General features: G+C 44.7%; 1 protein-coding gene across 3 annotated transcripts in view; it reads left to right on the top strand.

The window, feature by feature from the left end:
- lg29h8orf34 (linkage group 29 C8orf34 homolog) overlaps positions 1–18,717 on the top strand; it is a 168,809-nt gene that overhangs the window by 132,105 nt on the left and 17,987 nt on the right. For all 3 annotated transcript variants that reach the window (XR_006080322.1, XR_006080323.1, XM_042308945.1), the window contains exons 11-12: positions 1,428–1,578; positions 15,098–15,687. Coding sequence is in view for 1 of the 3 variants with exons in the window: in XM_042308945.1 (XP_042164879.1) it covers positions 1,428–1,578; positions 15,098–15,687 (741 nt within the window). In the remaining 2 variants the exon portion in view is untranslated. The remainder of the gene's footprint in view (positions 1–1,427; positions 1,579–15,097; positions 15,688–18,717) is intronic.

Raw genomic sequence — 18,717 nt, 5'->3', positions numbered from 1 at the left:
GAGTACCAGTGTTAGGCTAGGCATGTGTCCCAAATAGCACCCTATTCCCTATGTAGTGCACTACTCTTTACCGGAGCCCTATAGACCACTCGTCAAAAGGAGTGCACTATAAAGGGAATAGGGTGCCATTTGGGATACAACCATGTGTAAGGTTAGCTATCCCTCTGGGTTGGTCTATAAACGTAGTGGAGAGAAGCTGTATGTCTCTCATCAGATCTGTGACTTTAGACGTCGTGTGTCCCAAATGGCATCCTTTTCCCTATATAGTGGACTACTTTTGACCTGAGCCTTATGTGCCCTGGTTGAAAATAGTGCAGTTTTCGAAAATATGGTGCCATTTGGGACCCATCCATACACTAGCCTGCCTGGACAGTCCATCATGTGAAACCAGCCTGTTAGTGGACGCTAAGAGTGTCCAGTGATGTCACAGTTGGCAGTGATGTCACTATAACTCATGTTAGGGTTCAGTACAACTACGTCCCAAATAGCACCATATTACCCATTTAATGCGTCTACTTTTAACTAGAGCCCTATGGCCATCTTATCATTGGACACACAAAGGTCCACTGGATTAACAGCTCATCTGACCTGTCTGTGATCACTGGGATAAAAGGGGAGGGGGGGATTATGTGTACTCCAATTACAGAATCTGGCAACCCTGGTCTTACTAAATGATGTCTGATGCCAGGAATAGGTATGGCATGGCAGTAATACTTGGCAACCCAGCTACCCCAGCAGCCAGTTGCAATCGTAGTCTACTTTGCTTATTCATGATCCCTGAATGTCTGTTCATAAAGTTTTTAAACACTTTTCTAGTTTTGATATAAAAAATATAAAAAAAATTGTATCCATATGCTTATGAAACTATTTCCAAACAGTTTGGTTTGTTAGATGTATTGTTTGTTAACTGCCTATACTGTAGATGGATCGGCGCTCTCAGACAGCCTGGCTAGCAGGAGCCTTATTCTGCATCCCAAATGGCACTGTATTTCCTACATAGTGCACTGCTTTTGACCAAAGCCCTATGGGTAGTGCACTAAAAATGGAATAGGGTGCACTTGGGACACATCCTTGCACTCCATTTCAGAATTTATTGATTGTTATTTATAAAAATCCCCTGAAACGACCACTACTGACAGTCTAGTAGTCTACCAGTCGATGTTCTACCATCCGAGGCTAGCCTAAACCCCGTGCCGCCAACCCACCCACTTTCATCTACACTCTGTGGTTACCCAAAGTTTTTCTAATGCCCATAAAATATAATAATTGCCTCTTGTTACACCAGATATGGCTGGGGCCTGCCCCCATTTTGAGCTTTTGAGCAAAAGCTTGATTATTCAATGATGTTGTAATTGAGGGGGTCTTTCTTTCTTCTAATGTGACTTTCTCTATTTTTTCTCCCACTCTCTCTTTCTTCTCTGTGTCAGCGTCAGGCAGTCTGGGAGGCTGATGTGAAGGTGGTTAAAGGAGTAGGAGGAGGGAGCTCGTCCAGGGAGCTGCTGGGACAGACGGGGGGACTGCTGCTAAGTGACTCCCTCTTCTCTAAAGAACTAGAAAACATGGGCAAACACCTCGCTGGTAGGCATCTATCTGGGTGTGTATGGTGTGTGTGGAGGGGGGGGGGGTCTTTGTGTGACGGGAGTGTTTTTTTTTTACAGTGACAAACACTGTGGGTAACCCAGATCAATCAAACAATCACAGACAGACAGACAGACAGACATTAAACGTTGCATATATGACAGAAAGAGAACATGGGGAGAGAGAGACACAGAATTAACCTAGCTCCTGCCAAAGAACATATTTGGGGCTTGTGCAGTTTGATTGGCTAATTAAAAACTGATCTGCCAATTAAAAGTGTCTGGAATTTAAAACATTTTTTTTTTTTACCCCTGGGCATCTTTTATTAATGTAATAAATACAGCTCTGGTAAGTCGTTAAAACCTTCTGTGAAATTGATAGCTTACAGCACACACACACACACACACACACACACACACACACACACACACACACACACACACACACACACTGCTATGAACTGACATATTTTAATTTATAAAACCACACACACACTCATGCACACACTTCGCATGCTGTGACCTGACACATTTTAAGTTCTTAGAACCATGACCAAAATATGGGAGCAGTCACTGTGCCTTTCCATCAGGCTTGATCTCTCTCCTCTCTTTGAACGATGGTTGACGTGACGTCTGTCTGGGTGACTCTCTGAGACTCTCTGTCACGGGTGGCTGCGACGTAGAGTATTAATTTATTAACCAGATGAAAGTAGACCAAAGAGTGAAGTCGCCATCCACAGTCAACCTAAGACATGTGTCACCCAATTGTTTGTTCCTGCACATTCCCCCTTTAAGCTGTGGTTATCTCCTCTGTGTCCCAAACGGGTTTATAAGGGTCTATATTCCCTTATTACTGTAGTACACTACAGGCCCTGGTCAAAGTAGTCCACTATATAGGGAATAAAGAGCAGTTTGGGATGCAGCCTCTGCTGCATGTACACCACATACGTGTCTACATTCTAGGGTTATGTCAAGCATTTTGACCACACTTAGTGTAACTATTAATGTCACGCAGAGGCACTCACAGCTGGTAAATATCTTCTGCGTCTTCTCAGACCTCAGCTCATCTGCTCATTGGTTGCCTGTTGTATGTATGGGTCTGTCTCCCTCACACAGGGTTTTCACTAGCAAAACAGAACCCTGTCTGGCACTTTGGAGACACAGTGGGGAGGCCCTATGTTGGCAACATGCACACTTTGAGCTTTTGAAAATGCCACTGCTGTGTATCTCATAATGCAATAACGTATCGGCTCATTGTTAGCCTGTTGTATCTCTCTCCCTCACAGTCCCGTCAGGAGAATAATACACTGGCTGACTTTGGGACACAAGAGGAGGCCCTGTGTTGGCAACACATTTACTTTGAGCAGCTAATAAAGGCTCTTAAAAATATCACTGTTGAGTGTCTCAATAATTCATCTCCACAGCGATAGACTATTGTCTCCCACACCCTCCTACTGATTGCACTGAGGTAGAGATTTCTCTTATCCACAGATCTAAGATCTGATTACTCAACTCCCAATACTCTCCTTAACAATTAAATGGATTTAAAAAAAGATCTGACCCTCTATAAGCAGTTAGGGGCAACTTCTCTACCTACTCCACTGAACTAAATGCTGCATCTTAGCAATTTCCCTCAGGGGCTAATATTCCAAACTTCTGATGAAGTGAAAATGTAAGTGTAAGTTAGGATTTTCCCCTGAGTGTATAGAGATTTGTACACTGCCTGGCAGTATGGGGCACTAGAGAAGTCCTTAAAGTCGTTGTGTTGACAACATGGCACACTTTGCACTCGTTCTTTATGAAACACCCTGAAGCCATCAGGTGGCATTGATTTCTAGTTGTTTTACTTACGTTAGGCTGTATTGAATCAGAGGAGTCCCCATTGAAGGGAGACGTTGAACAACTTAATTCCCCGTCTTTCATGCCTCTATTAGCTGCTAATCTGTTCCGTGTTTCAACCCACCGCCTCTCCTTTTATCTCCTCTCTCACCCCAAATTATGTGGTAATGGTGCATTCCCCTTCTACTAGTCCGTTTTTGAAATACAATTAGGTCCATCTACTTTCTTTTGTAATCCCTGTGGATATAAGTAATAGGTTACTTTTTTCCCCCACCAAAAGATCCCATTTGATTATTAGTCATGTCTCAAAGTAGAACTTCACTAGGGTTGCAAAATTCCGGTAACTTTTCCAAGATCCCCAGGTTTTTCATAAATACCGCTTGGAGAATTCCAGTTGGTGAATTACCTCATTGCTTAATTCTCCTGATTACGGGAATCCTCCAATGAGGAGTTCTGGAAAACTTTTTTCTGAACTTTGGGAAAGTCACTAGAATTTTGCAACCCTAATCTCTTTGATGATTGAAGTCTGTGCGTAATACTAGCTTTAGTCCTATGATATGGAATGTGAATAGTCAGAGCAGATGGCTAATAAAACATGCTGTTTACCGACCTGGAACCAGTCTAGGCTTAGTCTGACTGCCAGTCTGTATGTCTTATCATGCCAACTCCTTGTCGCCCCTTCTTATGCCAAACAAAGGCAGCAATGGAGTAGTCTTGAGGACACACAGATCTGGGATCAGTTTTAGGGTAATGCAATTCAGTTCATGATAATTCTCCTATCCGTTCGACATCATTTATCTGTGATCATGTTGTTTAACGTTATTCAGGGAGTACATCTCATTCTGGCCGACAGCATGCAGATTTGATCCAAACGAAAAGAGATGACTGATTCGTTAACGTGTGTGTGTGTGTGCCCGCCAGTGTGCCTGTCTTTAAAGTTTCAATTTTGGAGAGGTTGGGAGCCGGAGTCAATAAAGCATTGCATGTGATCTAAGAGTTGTAAGGGTGTTGTAATGCTGTGGTCCTGTACTCTATCACTAAATGTCTTCTCTTTCTGATCAAAGAGTTTAGAATAGATTCTATCGGCGGCCTCCTCCCTCCCACCCGCCTTGTGCTAAGTGCATTTGAGTCCTGCCTCCAACCTTGATTGTCTTTTAAACAATTGTCATCACTTATTTTAGTCTGGAGGCCAGGCATCAGCCCAGACTGTGAACACAGAACTTGAACTACAGTGAGTTAATCAAGTTGGATACAGATAAATACATTCCTGATTTTTAGAATGTGTCCCAAATGGCCCCATTTTCTCTTTATAGTGCACTACTTTGGTGAAAAGTAGTGCACGATACAGGGAACAGTGTGCCATTTGGGACGCAACTTAGATGTTTAATAAATGGGATGTGAGAGCCGTGTTTTAATTGGAGAGAACAGGAGGAGGAGTGGAAGGGGAACTATCTTCGTCACACTTACAGTAACAGCATGACTGCATCAACACCCAAATCACTTACGGTCAGGAAGAACGATTTTCCAAACCGACTGAAAGAATGCTTTTGTTTATCATAACATCAGTAAGAAGCTCTTGATGATCATATCGGCTTTATGGGAACCGATTATTTATCAGCATATCCTGTTTAGTTGAATCAAACACCAACGATCTCGGTCATGGTGGAATGGGTGCTGTGTGGGAGAGGTATGACATTTCACGCTCTCATACCTATGACACTGCTGCATTTTCTTCACTGCTTATAAACACTGACCGAAATATGGCATTATAAAAGCAGCTTCATGTACAGTTTCTCAACATTAGTACTAGTCGTGTATTCATTTATCACTTGTTGCGTACAGTTGGATATTCAAGTCGCTTCCTATAGGTCTACATTTGGTGTTTCAGTAGATGTATCCTGATTTCTCAAGTGACTAACCCAGATCTGACACTGTGATGAAATAGTATGGCAACGCATGAAGAACCCATGTACATGAGCCTTCAGAAAGTTTTCCCACCCTTGATGTTTTCCATATTTTGTTGTGTTACAGCCTGAATTTAAAATTGATTACATTTCGTTTTTTTTGTCACTGGCTTACACACTATAGAGTACCACAGTATGAGTCATACTACCCATAAAAACTAGCAGTCAGGGGGAAATGGTTCCAATTGTTTTTCCACAATTCATTTTTCCCATAGGGGATTTTAGAAACACTTAAAATAAGGGCTGTGTTTTGTGTAGGCTTACCCTGGTGTGACGTTTTGCTAACTCTGTAAATCTCTCGATGCCAGGTTAAAAAATAAATCTACTTAAATTATTATACAAAATTCTTGCAACCAATAAAATTGTCAAGTTCGTCATAATGCTCCAAGATGGCGTAGCAGTAAGTTGTCCTGTCTCGTGTCCCTTGTATATACCGTATATTTTTCGTTTTTTACATATTTTTCTTCGCATATCTCTTCAAAAACATTTTGCTAAACCTAAGCTTCCAAATACTCTCCTGCAACCCGCCTCACCCAATGTAGCTATTTTTCCTAAAGTATTTATATTTACTTCGGAACCGGAACCCCTCAACTGAAGCTAGCCGGCTAACCACCAGCTATGCTAGCGGTCTTCAGCTAACCGGTCATCAGCTAAGCTAACCTTTAGCTCGGAAAGCTCTCACCAGCTCGAACAACGCGACTCTAACCAGAGCATAACGGACCTATTTATTTTTCATCCCCGGATTCATCCCCGGATTCCCACCGCAACCGGAACATTTTTCAGCTGGATCTTCACAACTAGCTATCTAGCTAAACCGCAACCCCAGATGATTACTCCTGGCTAGCGCTTCCACCCACTTAGCGTGAAGCTAGCGTGAAGCTAGCCCGGCCAGCGCACCTGTGCTACCACCGTAGCATACTCCTGGGCTACAATACCCGGGTCCACGACCGGTCTATCGATGTCACCGCATGAAGAGGAATAAACAGACTCACCCCATCGCGACGTCCCCCCAAAGGCCAACTCTCTAGCCCTCGCTATCTCCCTGCTTGCTAAACTCGGCCTGCTAACTGCTAGCTTGTCTAGCCCCGGCCTACGAACTGTTAGCTTGTTAGCACAGGCCTGCTAACCGTCTGAATCGCCGCGTCCCAAACACGCACCGGACCCATACTCACTTTCTATCTCTTTTTGATTTTTAGTCTGTTTATACCTTTCCGGAAACCTGCCTCACCCAATGTGACACGGAATCGCTATTATTTTTTATTTTTAGAACACACTCAAGAACCTCCAGAAGCTAACCAGCTAACTAGCTACTAGCTACAAACTAGCTACAAGCTATAGTCATTGTTAACTTTTTTTCAACCTGGATAACACTCGCCAGTCCAGCTTCCCTGCCCCATCCACCGCTGCCCCCTGGACACTGATCTCTTGGCTACATAGCTGATGCACTTTGGACTGTCCATTAATCACGGTACTCCATTCTGCCTGTTTATGTTTTATCTGTCGGCCCCCGTTGCCTAGTCAACGCCATTTTACCTGCTGTTGTTATGCTAGCTGATTAGCTGTTGTCTCACCTACTGTTTTAGCTAGCTTTCCCAATTCAACACCTGTGATTACTGTATGCCTCGCTGTATGTCTCTCTCAAATGTCAATATGCCTTGTATACTGTTGCTCAGGTTAGTTATCATTGTTTTAGTTCACAATGGAGCCCCTAGTTCTACTCTTCATACCCCTGATACCTCCTTTGTCCCACCTCCCACACATGCGGTGACCTCACCCATTACAACCAGCATGTCCAGAGATACAACCTCTCTCATCATCACCCAGTGCCTGGGCTTACCTCCGCTGTACCCGCACCCCACCATACCCCTGTCTGCGCATTATGCCCTGAATATATTCTACCATGCCCAGAAACCTGCTCCTCTTATTCTCTGTCCCCAACGCTCTAGGCGACCAGTTTTGATAGCCTTTAGCCGCACCCTCATACTACTCCTTCTCTGTTCCGCGGGTGATGTGGAGGTAAACCCAGGCCCTGCATGTCCCCAGGCTCCCTCATTTGTTGACTTCTGTGATCGTAAAACCCTTGGTTTCATGCATGTCAACATCAGAAGCCTCCTCCCTAAGTTTGTTTTACTCACTGCTCTAGCACACTCTGCTAACCCTGATGTCCTTGCTGTGTCTGAATCCTGGCTCAGGAAGGCCACCAAAAATTCAGAGATTTCCATACCCAACTATAACATCTTCCGTCAAGATAGATCTGCCAAAGGGGGAGGAGTTGCAGTCTACTGCAGAGATAGCCTGCAAAGTAATGTCATACTTTCCAGGTCCATACCCAAACAGTTCGAACTACTAATTTTGAAAATTACTCTCTCCAGAAATAAGTCTCTCACTGTTGCCGCCTGCTACCGACCCCCTCAGCTCCCAGCTGTGCCCTGGACACCATTTGTGAATTGATCGCCCCCATCTAGCCTCAGAGTTTGTTCTGTTAGGTGACCTAAACTGGGATATGCTTAACACCCCGCCAGTCCTACAATCTAAGCTAGATGCCCTCAATCTCACACAAATCATCAAGGAACCCACCAGGTACAACCCTAACTCTGTAAACAAGGGCACCCTCATAGACGTCATCCTGACCAACTGGCCCTCCAAATACACCTCTGCTGTCTTCAACCAGGATCTCAGCGATCACTGCCTCATTGCCTGTATCCGCTACGGAGCCGCAGTCAAACGACCACCCCTCATCACGGTCAAACGCTCCCTAAAACACTTCTGTGAGCAGGCCTTTCTAATCGACCTGGCCCGTGTATCCTGGAAGGACATCGACCTCATCCCGTCAGTTGAGGATGCCTGGTCATTCTTTAAAAGTAACTTCCTCACCATTTTAGATAAGCATGCTCCGTTCAAAAAATGCAGAACTAAGAACAGATACAGTCCTTGGTTCACCCCAGACCTGACTGCCCTCGACCAGCACAAAAACATCCTGTGGCGGACTGCAATAGCATCGAATAGTCCCCGTGATATGCAACTGTTCAGGGAAGTCCGGAACCAATACACGCAGTCAGTCAGGAAAGCTAAGGCCAGCTTCTTCAGGCAGAAGTTTGCATCCTGTAGCTCCAACTCCAAAAAGTTCTGGGACACTGTGAAGTCCATGGAGAACAAGAGCACCTCCTCCCAGCTGCCCACTGCACTGAGGCTAGGTAACACGGTCACCACCGATAAATCCATGATTATCGAAAACTTCAATAAGCATTTCTCAACGGCTGGCCATGCCTTCCGCCTGGCTACTCCAACCTCGGCCAACAGCTCCTCCCCCGGCAGCTCCTCGCCCAAGCCTCTCCAAGTTCTCCTTTACCCAAATCCAGATAGCAGATGTTCTGAAAGAGCTGCAAAACCTGGACCCGTACAAATCAGCTGGGCTTGACAATCTGGACCCCCTATTTCTGAAACTATCCGCCGCCATTGTCGCAACCCCTATTACCAGCCTGTTCAACCTCTCTTTCATATCGTCTGAGATCCCCAAGGATTGGAAAGCTGCCGCAGTCATCCCCCTCTTCAAAGGGGGAGACACCCTGGACCCAAACTGTTACAGACCTATATCCATCCTGCCCTGCCTATCTAAGGTCTTCAAAAGCCAAGTCAACAAACAGGTCACTGACCATCTCGAATCCCACCGTACCTTCTCCGCTGTGCAATCTGGCTTCCGAGCCGGTCACGGGTGCACCTCAGCCACACTCAAGGTACTAAACGATATCATAACCGCCATCGATAAAAGACAGTACTGTGCAGCCGTCTTCATCGACCTTGCCAAGGCTTTCGACTCTGTCAATCACCATATTCTCATCGGCAGACTCAGTAGCCTCGGTTTTTCGGATGACTGCCTTGCCTGGTTCACCAATTACTTTGCAGACAGAGTTCAGTGTGTCAAATCGGAGGGCATGCTGTCCGGTCCTCTGGCAGTCTCTATGGGGGTACCACAGGGTTCAATTCTCGGGCCGACTCTTTTCTCTGTATATATCAATGATGTTGCTCTTGCTGCGGGCGATTCCCTGATCCACCTCTACGCAGACGACACCATTCTATATACTTTCGGCCCGTCATTGGACACTGTGCTATCTAACCTCCAAACAAGCTTCAATGCCATACAACACTCCTTCCGTGGCCTCCAACTCCTCTTAAACGCTAGTAAAACCAAATGCATGCTTTTCAACCGATCGCTGCCTGCACCCGCATGCCCGACTAGCATCACCACCCTGGATGGTTCCGACCTTGAATATGTGGACATCTATAAGTACCTAGGTGTCTGGCTAGACTGCAAACTCTCCTTCCAGACTCATATCAAACACCTCCAATCAAAAATCAAATCAAGAGTCGGCTTTCTATTCCGCAACAAAGCCTCCTTCACTCACGCCGCCAAGCTTACCCTAGTAAAACTGACTATCCTACCAATCCTCGACTTCGGCGATGTCATCTACAAAATGGCTTCCAACACTCTACTCAGCAAACTGGATGCAGTATATCACAGTGCCATCCGTTTTGTCACTAAAGCACCTTATACCACCCACCACTGCGACTTGTATGCTCTAGTCGGCTGGCCCTCGCTACATATTCGTCGCCAGACCCACTGGCTCCAGGTCATCTACAAGTCCATGCTAGGTAAAGCTCCGCCTTATCTCAGTTCACTGGTCACGATGGCAACACCCATCCGTAGCACGCGCTCCAGCAGGTGTATCTCACTGATCATCCCTAAAGCCAACACCTCATTTGGCCGCCTTTCGTTCCAGTACTCTGCTGCCTGTGACTGGAACGAATTGCAAAAATCGCTGAAGTTGGAGACTTTTATCTCCCTCACCAACTTCAAACATCAGCTATCTGAGCAGCTAACCGATCGCTGCAGCTGTACATAGTCTATTGGTAAATAGCCCACCCATTTTCACCTACCTCATCCCCATACTGTTTTTATTTATTTACTTTTCTGCTCTTTTGCACACCAATATCTCTACCTGTACATGACCATCTGATCATATATCACTCCAGTGTTAATCTGCAAAATTGTAACTATTCGTCTACCTCCTCATGCCTTTTGCACACATTGTACATTGTATATAGACTCCCCCTTTGTTTTCTACTGTGTTATTGACTTGTTAATTTGTTTATTCCATGTGTAACTCTGTGTTGTCTGCTCACACTGCTATGCTTTATCTTGGCCAGGTCGCAGTTGTAAATGAGAACTTGTTCTCAACTAGCCTACCTGGTTAAATAAAGGTGAAAAATAAAAATAAAAATAATGAGGAGACCAAGGCGCAGCGTGATAAGAATACATTCTTCTTTATTTGCACGAAGAACACTAAACAAACGTGCCGCGAAAAGACACGCGTGCTGACAGGAAACAACACATAGACAATAACCCACCAAACCTAAATAGGATCCCCAATCAGAGACAACGATAAACAGCTGCCTCTGATTGGGAACCAATTCAGGCCACCATAGACCTACATTTACCTAGACATACCAAAATCTCATAGATATACAAAACCCTAGACAAGACAAAAACACACATACCACCCTCATCACACCCTGACCTAACCAAAATAACAAAGAAAACAAAGATAACTAAGGTCAGGGCGTGACAAGAATGCAGATTTTGCCTGAAAGAAACAGAATCATTAGATCATTTGTTTTGATACTGTCCATATGTAGCTTGTTTTTAGTTGCATGTTCAGGTATGGCTGAAGAATTGCAGCATTTACTTGGAGCTGACTCTGCAAATAGCACTTCTTAGTCAATCGATCAATAATATAATACTTTTATCAAAATATTTATCTTTCGTTTACAATCCGTAGAAACTATGGGAATAGAAAGGTTCAGAACATTTGTGAAACATCACAGCACAGTTGAAAAATATATAGCAAATAGAAATCAAACCCGAATGGTGTTCGTAGATAGATGGGAGGGGTTGAGTGGAGCTAAAGGGCGGGACTAAAAACAACACGATAACTCATGTAAAATATACAGTGTCTGTAAAATGTATAGATGTTCAGAACTGGATGGTCTTTAGAGATACTGTAGATAGGAGGGGTTGAGGGTAGCTCAAGGATGGGATTAAAAACAAACAAAAGATAACTATTGTAAAATACACTGTTTTCCTTAAAATGTACACTATGTACACTTGTTTTTGAAAGGAAAGCAAATTTTTTTGTCCATTAAAATACATGAAATAGATCAGAAATACAGTGTAGACATTGTTAATGTTGTAAATGACTATTGTAGCTGGACACGGTAGATTTTTTTATGGAATATCTACTGTACAGTCATGGCCAAACGTTTTGAGAATGACACAAATATAAATGTTCACAAAGTCTGCTGCCTCAGTTTGTATGATGGCAATTTGCATATACTCCAGAATGTTATGAAGAGTGATCAAAGGAATTGTAATGAATTGCCAAGTCCCTCTTTGCCATGCAAATGAACTGAATCACAAAAAAACATTTCCACTGAATTTCAGCCCTGCCACAAAAGGACCAGCTGACATCATATCAGTGATTCTCTCGTTAACACAGGTGTGAGTGTTGACGAGGACAAGGCTGGAGATCACTGTGTCATGCTGATTGAGTTCGAATAACAGACTGGAAGCTTCAAATGGAGGGTGGTGCTTGGAATCATTGTTCTTCCTCTGTCAATCATGGTTACCTGCAAGGAAACACGTGCTGTCATCATTGCTTTGCACAAAAAAGGGCTTCACAGGCAAGGATATTGCTGCCAGTAAGATTGCACCTAAATCAAACATTTATAGGATCATCAAGAACTTTAAGGAGAGCAGTTCAATTGTTGTGAGGAAGGCTTCGGGGAAAGTCCAGCAAGTGCCAGGACTTCTCCTAAAGTTGATTCAACTGCGGGATTGGGGCACCATCAGTACTGAGCTTGTCAGGAATGGCAGCAGGCAGGTGTGAGTGCATCTGCACTCACAGTGAGGCGAAGACTTTTGGAGGATGGCCTGGTGTAAAGATGGGCAGCAAAGAAGCCACTTCTCTCCAGGAAAAACATCAGGGACAGACTGATCTTCTGCAAAAGGTACAGGGATTGGATTGCTGAGGACTGGGGTAAAGTCATTTTCTCTGATGAATCCCTTTTCCGATTGTTTGGGGCATCTGGAAAAGAGCTTGTTTGGAGAAGACAAGGTGAGCGCTACCATCAGTCCTGTGTCATGCCAACAGTAAAGCATCCTGAGGCCATTCATGTGTGGGGTTGCTTCTTAACCAAGGGAGTGGGCTCACTCACAATTTTGCCTAAGAACACAGCCATGAATAAAGAATGGTACCAACACATCCTCTGAGAGCAACTTCTCCCAACCATCCAGGAACAGTTTGGTGACGAACCATGCCTTTTCCAGCATGATGGAGCACCTTGCCATAAGGCTCGGGTGGCTCGGGGAACATAACATCGATATTTTGTCAGTTGATTTGTATAAACCAGTTCATAGACCAGATGCCAAGGTATTGGGACGTCAAAGAGCCTGATCCCAACTGACTTGAATTTTATGCGGCGTTGCTGTCAAACCATTTGAGTGAAATTGATACATTTTTCGATGTACACTAATCATTTTTTGCCATTTCAGGTTTTTAATGGGTGGCTAATAGACTAATTCTTTGCCCCTTCCAATAATGTGGCAGAGCCACAATGAATTGGCTTCATTTAAAAAGGAGGATACTTTACAGGGATTGCCAATCCACCGAAAATGTGTGGTTTTAAGCCATAAAGCTTCCCATAATCTCAGTTGTTCATATATTCTCATTTCTACACACAGGTATACTATTCCCTATATATGCCCTATGCGCCCTGGTCAAAAGTACAGGCTACATAGGGAATAGGGTGCCATTTGGGATACAACCATGTTCTCCTATGTTAAATAGCTCTATTGGATCAGAGGTCAGCAGGTCTACAAACACAGTCTATAACAGCATATGGGCTAAAACAACACAGGACTCAATGTTACTGTATGGTGCAAACACACGCACACACACACACACATACACACACACACACACACACATACACACACACACACACACACACACACACAGTATCTGAGTTTAATTTAAAACAGCAAAGAACACATTGTCAGTATGATGTACACACACATTCAGTAAGTGAACATACTGCCATGGTGTAGTATCTCTGTCTGGTTTCAAGAGACTGTTACAATTACAACTAATTAACTACAGATCCAGCTATATGGTTATCTACGTCATGGAATGAAATACACAGGGTGCCGGATGGACTATACAATACAAACCATTTAGATGAGTTTTCAAACAAACTTACAGACACACACTTCTTAAACTTTTAAACCAGCTTAAATCATCTCTCCAACGCTGCTCAGTGCTCTTGTATAATATTAGTTGACCTACAGTATCATAGTAGTTTTGGAGTATTTTGCAATATGTGGATCGACTGTAGCTAGTAATTTGTGATGAGTGAACATGTGTTTCGCATTTTTGAAGCGTGGAAAAATGAAATGTTGTTTGTTTTGGAGAAGTCTCTATTTGCTCATAAATGGTTGAAGTCAAGGTTTATGAAGTACATGTAATGCTTCGACTACGTGTCATTTATTAAATGTCACAAATACACGCTTCTCTGAGAATGCTTAAGGAGTTAGGCTCCATCCCGAATGGCATAATATGTCCTACATAGTGCACTACTTTTGACCAGTGCCCATAGAGCTCTGGTAAAAGTAGTGCACTATAGGGAATGGGGTGCCGTTTGGTACGAACTCTTCGTGGTGAGTCATTCCTGAAAATATCCCCCTCGCATGATAAGTCCCAGCTTGGATCGCTGAAAACCCAACAGCGTCAGAGCCTTAAAAAGGACACAAACAGGGAGATGAGGAGCAGAGAGCAGGCTACCCCCAGATGTTCTCATTGGCAGTCCTATCCCATCCTCTGACAAACAAAACTGTTTTTGTAACTACCAATAAAGCAAACAAATATATTTTCAGAATTTTGGAATAACACTTCTGTGTGTCCCAAATTGCACCCTGCTTCCTATGTAGTGCATTGCTTTTGACCAGAGCCCTATGAGCCCTGGTCAACAGTAGTGCACTACATAGGAAATAGGGTGCATTGCATAGGACATAGGAAATAGGGTACCCGTCCCAAATTGCACTCTGCTCCCTGTGTAGTGCACTGCTTTTGACCAGAGCCCTATGGGTCCTGGTCAACAGTAGTGCACTACATAGGAAATATGGTGCCATTTGGGACATAATCTTCATGTTATGTGACATTCGTTTTGAATGTCAATCCGGAATTTTTACTGAAGCAGGATTCACCACAATTTACAGAGTCAGTAAATATTGTTTTCAATGACCAGTGAAAGGGGTTTTAAGACAAACATCATGAAAAGGAAAGGCAGCATTCCCACTCTCCTGTTATGAAGCCTGTGATATCTTCTGGGATGTTTTGTAATGTAAATGAGTCCATCCTGTGTCTTTAGTCCAGAAACACACATCAATGAAAATAAGAGCGTTGAGGTGCTTTTTTTGAAAGATTTGAAAGATAAGCGTGCATATCTGAACATGACCCACCTTTGCCCTTTCTCTGTTTTATATAATAAGGCCCAGATATTTTGTTGACTATGTCCCTTGGCCTTACTTTTATACAGTATGTTATTTGTCATGAATACATTTAATTATCAAACATGTCTGTCTTTGTCTCTGTGCCCCTCCAGAGGTGGAGAAGGACCTGGCCAAACTGGCGGAGCAGGGGAAACTAGCCCAGCGGAGCCCCAACAGCCCCCACAGTAGTCTGCTCCTCACCCCTCTGTTCCACACCTCCCTCCCGGGGGGAACCCTCCCCAACACTCTACCCTTACCAGGCCAGACCTCCAGACCCCCCTCCAGACCCCAGTCCCCCGTCCTCAGCGCCCGCTCAGCCAAGCCCAGCTCCATAGGCTACCCCCTGGTCAGCCCCAAACTTAGCCCTCTGCTCACCCGGAAACCAACCTCCCTCACCATGACAACTGGTCACAGAACTCATTCTCCCAGCAACCCCGGCAGCAGAACTACAACTCCTAGAACCCCCAGCAGCAGGCCCATGACCCCCAACAGCCTGCTGACCTCCAGGTCGGCCATGACGGCCGTGACCCCAGGGGTTGGAGGTCACGGGGGTCATAAGGAGGTGACGTTCAGGAGGTCGAGGAGCAGACCGGTGACCCCCACCAGTCAGCCGACCCGACCCAGGCCCCTGCTCACCCCTCCTGGGCTGAGTACGACAGATAGTCTGGGCAAGGCCTCCAGCCTCAGGGCCTATCTGTCAGAGGTACCCACTCACACCAGGGGGAAGTTTCCTTAAAGCACAGATCTAGGATCAGCCTTTCAAAATCATAACCTAAACTATAAGAGGGATAGGTCAAAACTGACCTTCGTTTGTCATGCTACAGTAGGTCATTATAGGATGAACCAGTGTATAAAAGAACAGAAAGACCCAGGTCTAATTACCATAAACCTTGGGTCATGGAAGTGAAATGTACCCTTAATTTATTGTAATTCCTTGGGTAATGTAATGGGTTGTAATTGGCATTAGAACATGAGAGCACGTGAGGGCACATAGAATGCACACACACACACAGAGACATCATGGGGGGTTTGGCATAGTGATGGGAGGTCCATACAGTAGGATGTCTACTCACTGTGGAAAAAATGTGTCTGGCTTTAAAGGGGAATATTTCAATGGGATTTTTTTTGTCTCAAGTTCCTTTTCATGGTCTACTTCAGAGCCACATTGTTAAATATGAGACCCCCTTTCTGAGGACTTTATTAATCGCGGGCAGGAATTTTGTGATTCCTCTGTATTTTTTTGGACAGTTGCTTGAGGTTGACGCCTACTGAGATTATCAAAAACACCAGCGAGCGGAGCGGAGTGACCTGATTCTGATTCACAAATGATTGGAGACACCTGGACTTGCGGGATGACTAGTGTCCACTGAAAGAGAGAGAGAGAGAAGAACAGAGAGAGCTATCAAATCAAATCAAAGTTTATTGCAGTAAAATGTCAAAGTACACAAATAATTAAAATGTAGAAAGAGTACAAAAGAAACAAGAAATCAAGAACGAGGAATCCAATTAACAGCCCAAATAGTAATCAAAATACAATCTATACATATGTGCAGTATAGCTGGAGAATTTACACCAGATATACTAAGAATATAAGAATAAATATGTGGTGTGTATAAACAGTGTAAGAATTCACCGTGCAGTAGTAGAAATATTAGAACAAGTTATGTCGGGGATACAGTATTTAAATACAAAGAGTGAAATGGGAAGTGTCCAGTGGTTCAATGTCTCTATAACATGTGACAGGAGTGTTGGCTGTGAGTGTGTGTGTGTCTCTGTGAGTATGAGGTGTGTGTGTATTTTGTGTGAGTGAGTGTGCATCGCCTGGTAGACAGCTAGTGATGGAGAGATAGAAGTGGAGAGAGAGAGAGAGAGAGAGAGAGAGAGACAAACAGAGGCAGAAAGAGAGCAAGAATCCTGGGCCTGTTTATAAAACTGGATGTACAGAAAACGAGGGAGAGCAAGAGAGAGGACAGGAAAGAATGGATGTACAAACCTGATTCTTCCTGTTGTAACTCTTCTTGAAACACTGCCTTTACGTCCCAAATGGCAACCTACTCCCTTTAATAGTGCACTACTTTTGACCAGGACTCTACGAGAGACGCTTGGAGGCGTCCTCTCTTTCTCCACCATCGAGACTAACTGACAAGCTGGCTTACTGACTGGCTAAATGACTGACTGACTCACTGACTGGCTGGCTGGCTGACCAGCTTACTGACTGGCTGGGAAACATCCATCACCTTTTAACACCGAAAAACTAGAACACATAAAACCCTTTAGACGGGAACAAAACTAGAACACATAAAAGCCATTAGAAGGGAACACGGGCAATTTATTTATTAAAGTTTGGCCCCAAGGACTATACTCCAAGGTGTACTTGGTTTTAAAAGCTGTAGAACTAAATGGGGAACTCTTTGGTTTCTAGTTCACTAACAATTTCTCTGTAATTTTCCTTTTAGAGAGAGCGAGAGAGAGAAAGGAGATGGAATGAGGGAGGAGATGGAACGAGAGAGCAAGAGCGACAGATGGAGATGGAACAAGAGAGAAAGAGAGCGAGGAGATGGAACGAGAGAGCGAGAGAGCGATAGATGGAGATGGAACAAGAGAGAAAGAGAGCGAGGAGATGGAACGAGAGAGCGAGAGAGCGATAGATGGAGATGGAACGAGAGAACGAAAGAGAGAGCGAGGAGATGGAACGAGAGAGCGAGAGAGCGATGGAGATGGAACGATGATGAACGAGAGAGAAAAAGAGAGATGGAACGAGAGAGATGGAGATGGAACGAGAGAGAAAGAGAGCGAGGAGATGGAACGAGAGAGCGAGAGATGGAACGAGAGAGCGATAGATGGAACAAGAGAGAAAGAGAGCGAGGAGATGGAACGAGAGAGCGAGAGAGCGATAGATGGAACGAGATGGAACGAGATGAACGAGAGAGAGCGATAGATGGAACGAGAGAGCGAGAGAGCGAGAGAGATGGAACGAGAGAGCGAGAGAGCGAGGAGATGGAACGAGAGAGAAAGAGAGCGATAGATGGAACGAGAGAGCGAGAGAGCGATAGATGGAACGAGAGAGCGAGAGAGCGAGAGAGCGAGGAGATGGAACGAGAGAGATGGAACGAGAGAGCGAGAGCGAGGAGATGGAACAAGAGAGAAAGAGAGCGATAGATGGAACGAGAGAGAAAGAGAGCGATAGATGGAACGAGAGAGCGAGAGAGCGATAGATGGAACGAGAGAGAGCGATGGAACGAGAGAGAAAGAGAGCGATGATGGAACGAGAGAGCGAGAGAGCGATAGATGGAACGAGAGAGCGAGAGAGCGAGGAGATGGAACGAGAGAGAAAGAGAGCGATAGATGGAACGAGAGAGCGAGAGAGCGAGGAGATGGAACGAGAGAGAAAGAGAGCGATAGATGGAACGAGAGAGCGAGAGAGCGAGGAGATGGAACGAGAGAGCGAGAGATGGAACGAGAGAGAAAGAGAGCGATAGATGGAACGAGAGAGCGAGAGAGCGATAGATGGAACGAGAGAGCGAGAGAGCGAGAGAGCGAGGAGATGGAACGAGAGAGCGATAGATGGAACAAGAGAGAAAGAGAGCGAGAGAGCGATAGATGGAACGAGAGAGCGAGAGAGCGATAGATGGAACGAGAGAGCGAGAGAGCGATAGATGGAACGAGAGAGCGAGAGAGCGATAGATGGAACGAGAGAGCGAGAGAGCGATAGATGGAACGAGAGAGCGAGAGA

Source organism: Oncorhynchus tshawytscha, linkage group LG29 (genome assembly GCF_018296145.1).
Source record: "Oncorhynchus tshawytscha isolate Ot180627B linkage group LG29, Otsh_v2.0, whole genome shotgun sequence".
NCBI classification, from domain to species: domain Eukaryota; kingdom Metazoa; phylum Chordata; class Actinopteri; order Salmoniformes; family Salmonidae; genus Oncorhynchus; species Oncorhynchus tshawytscha.
Note: the sequence above shows the minus strand (reverse complement) of the source record. Positions and strands in the feature narration are given on the sequence as shown.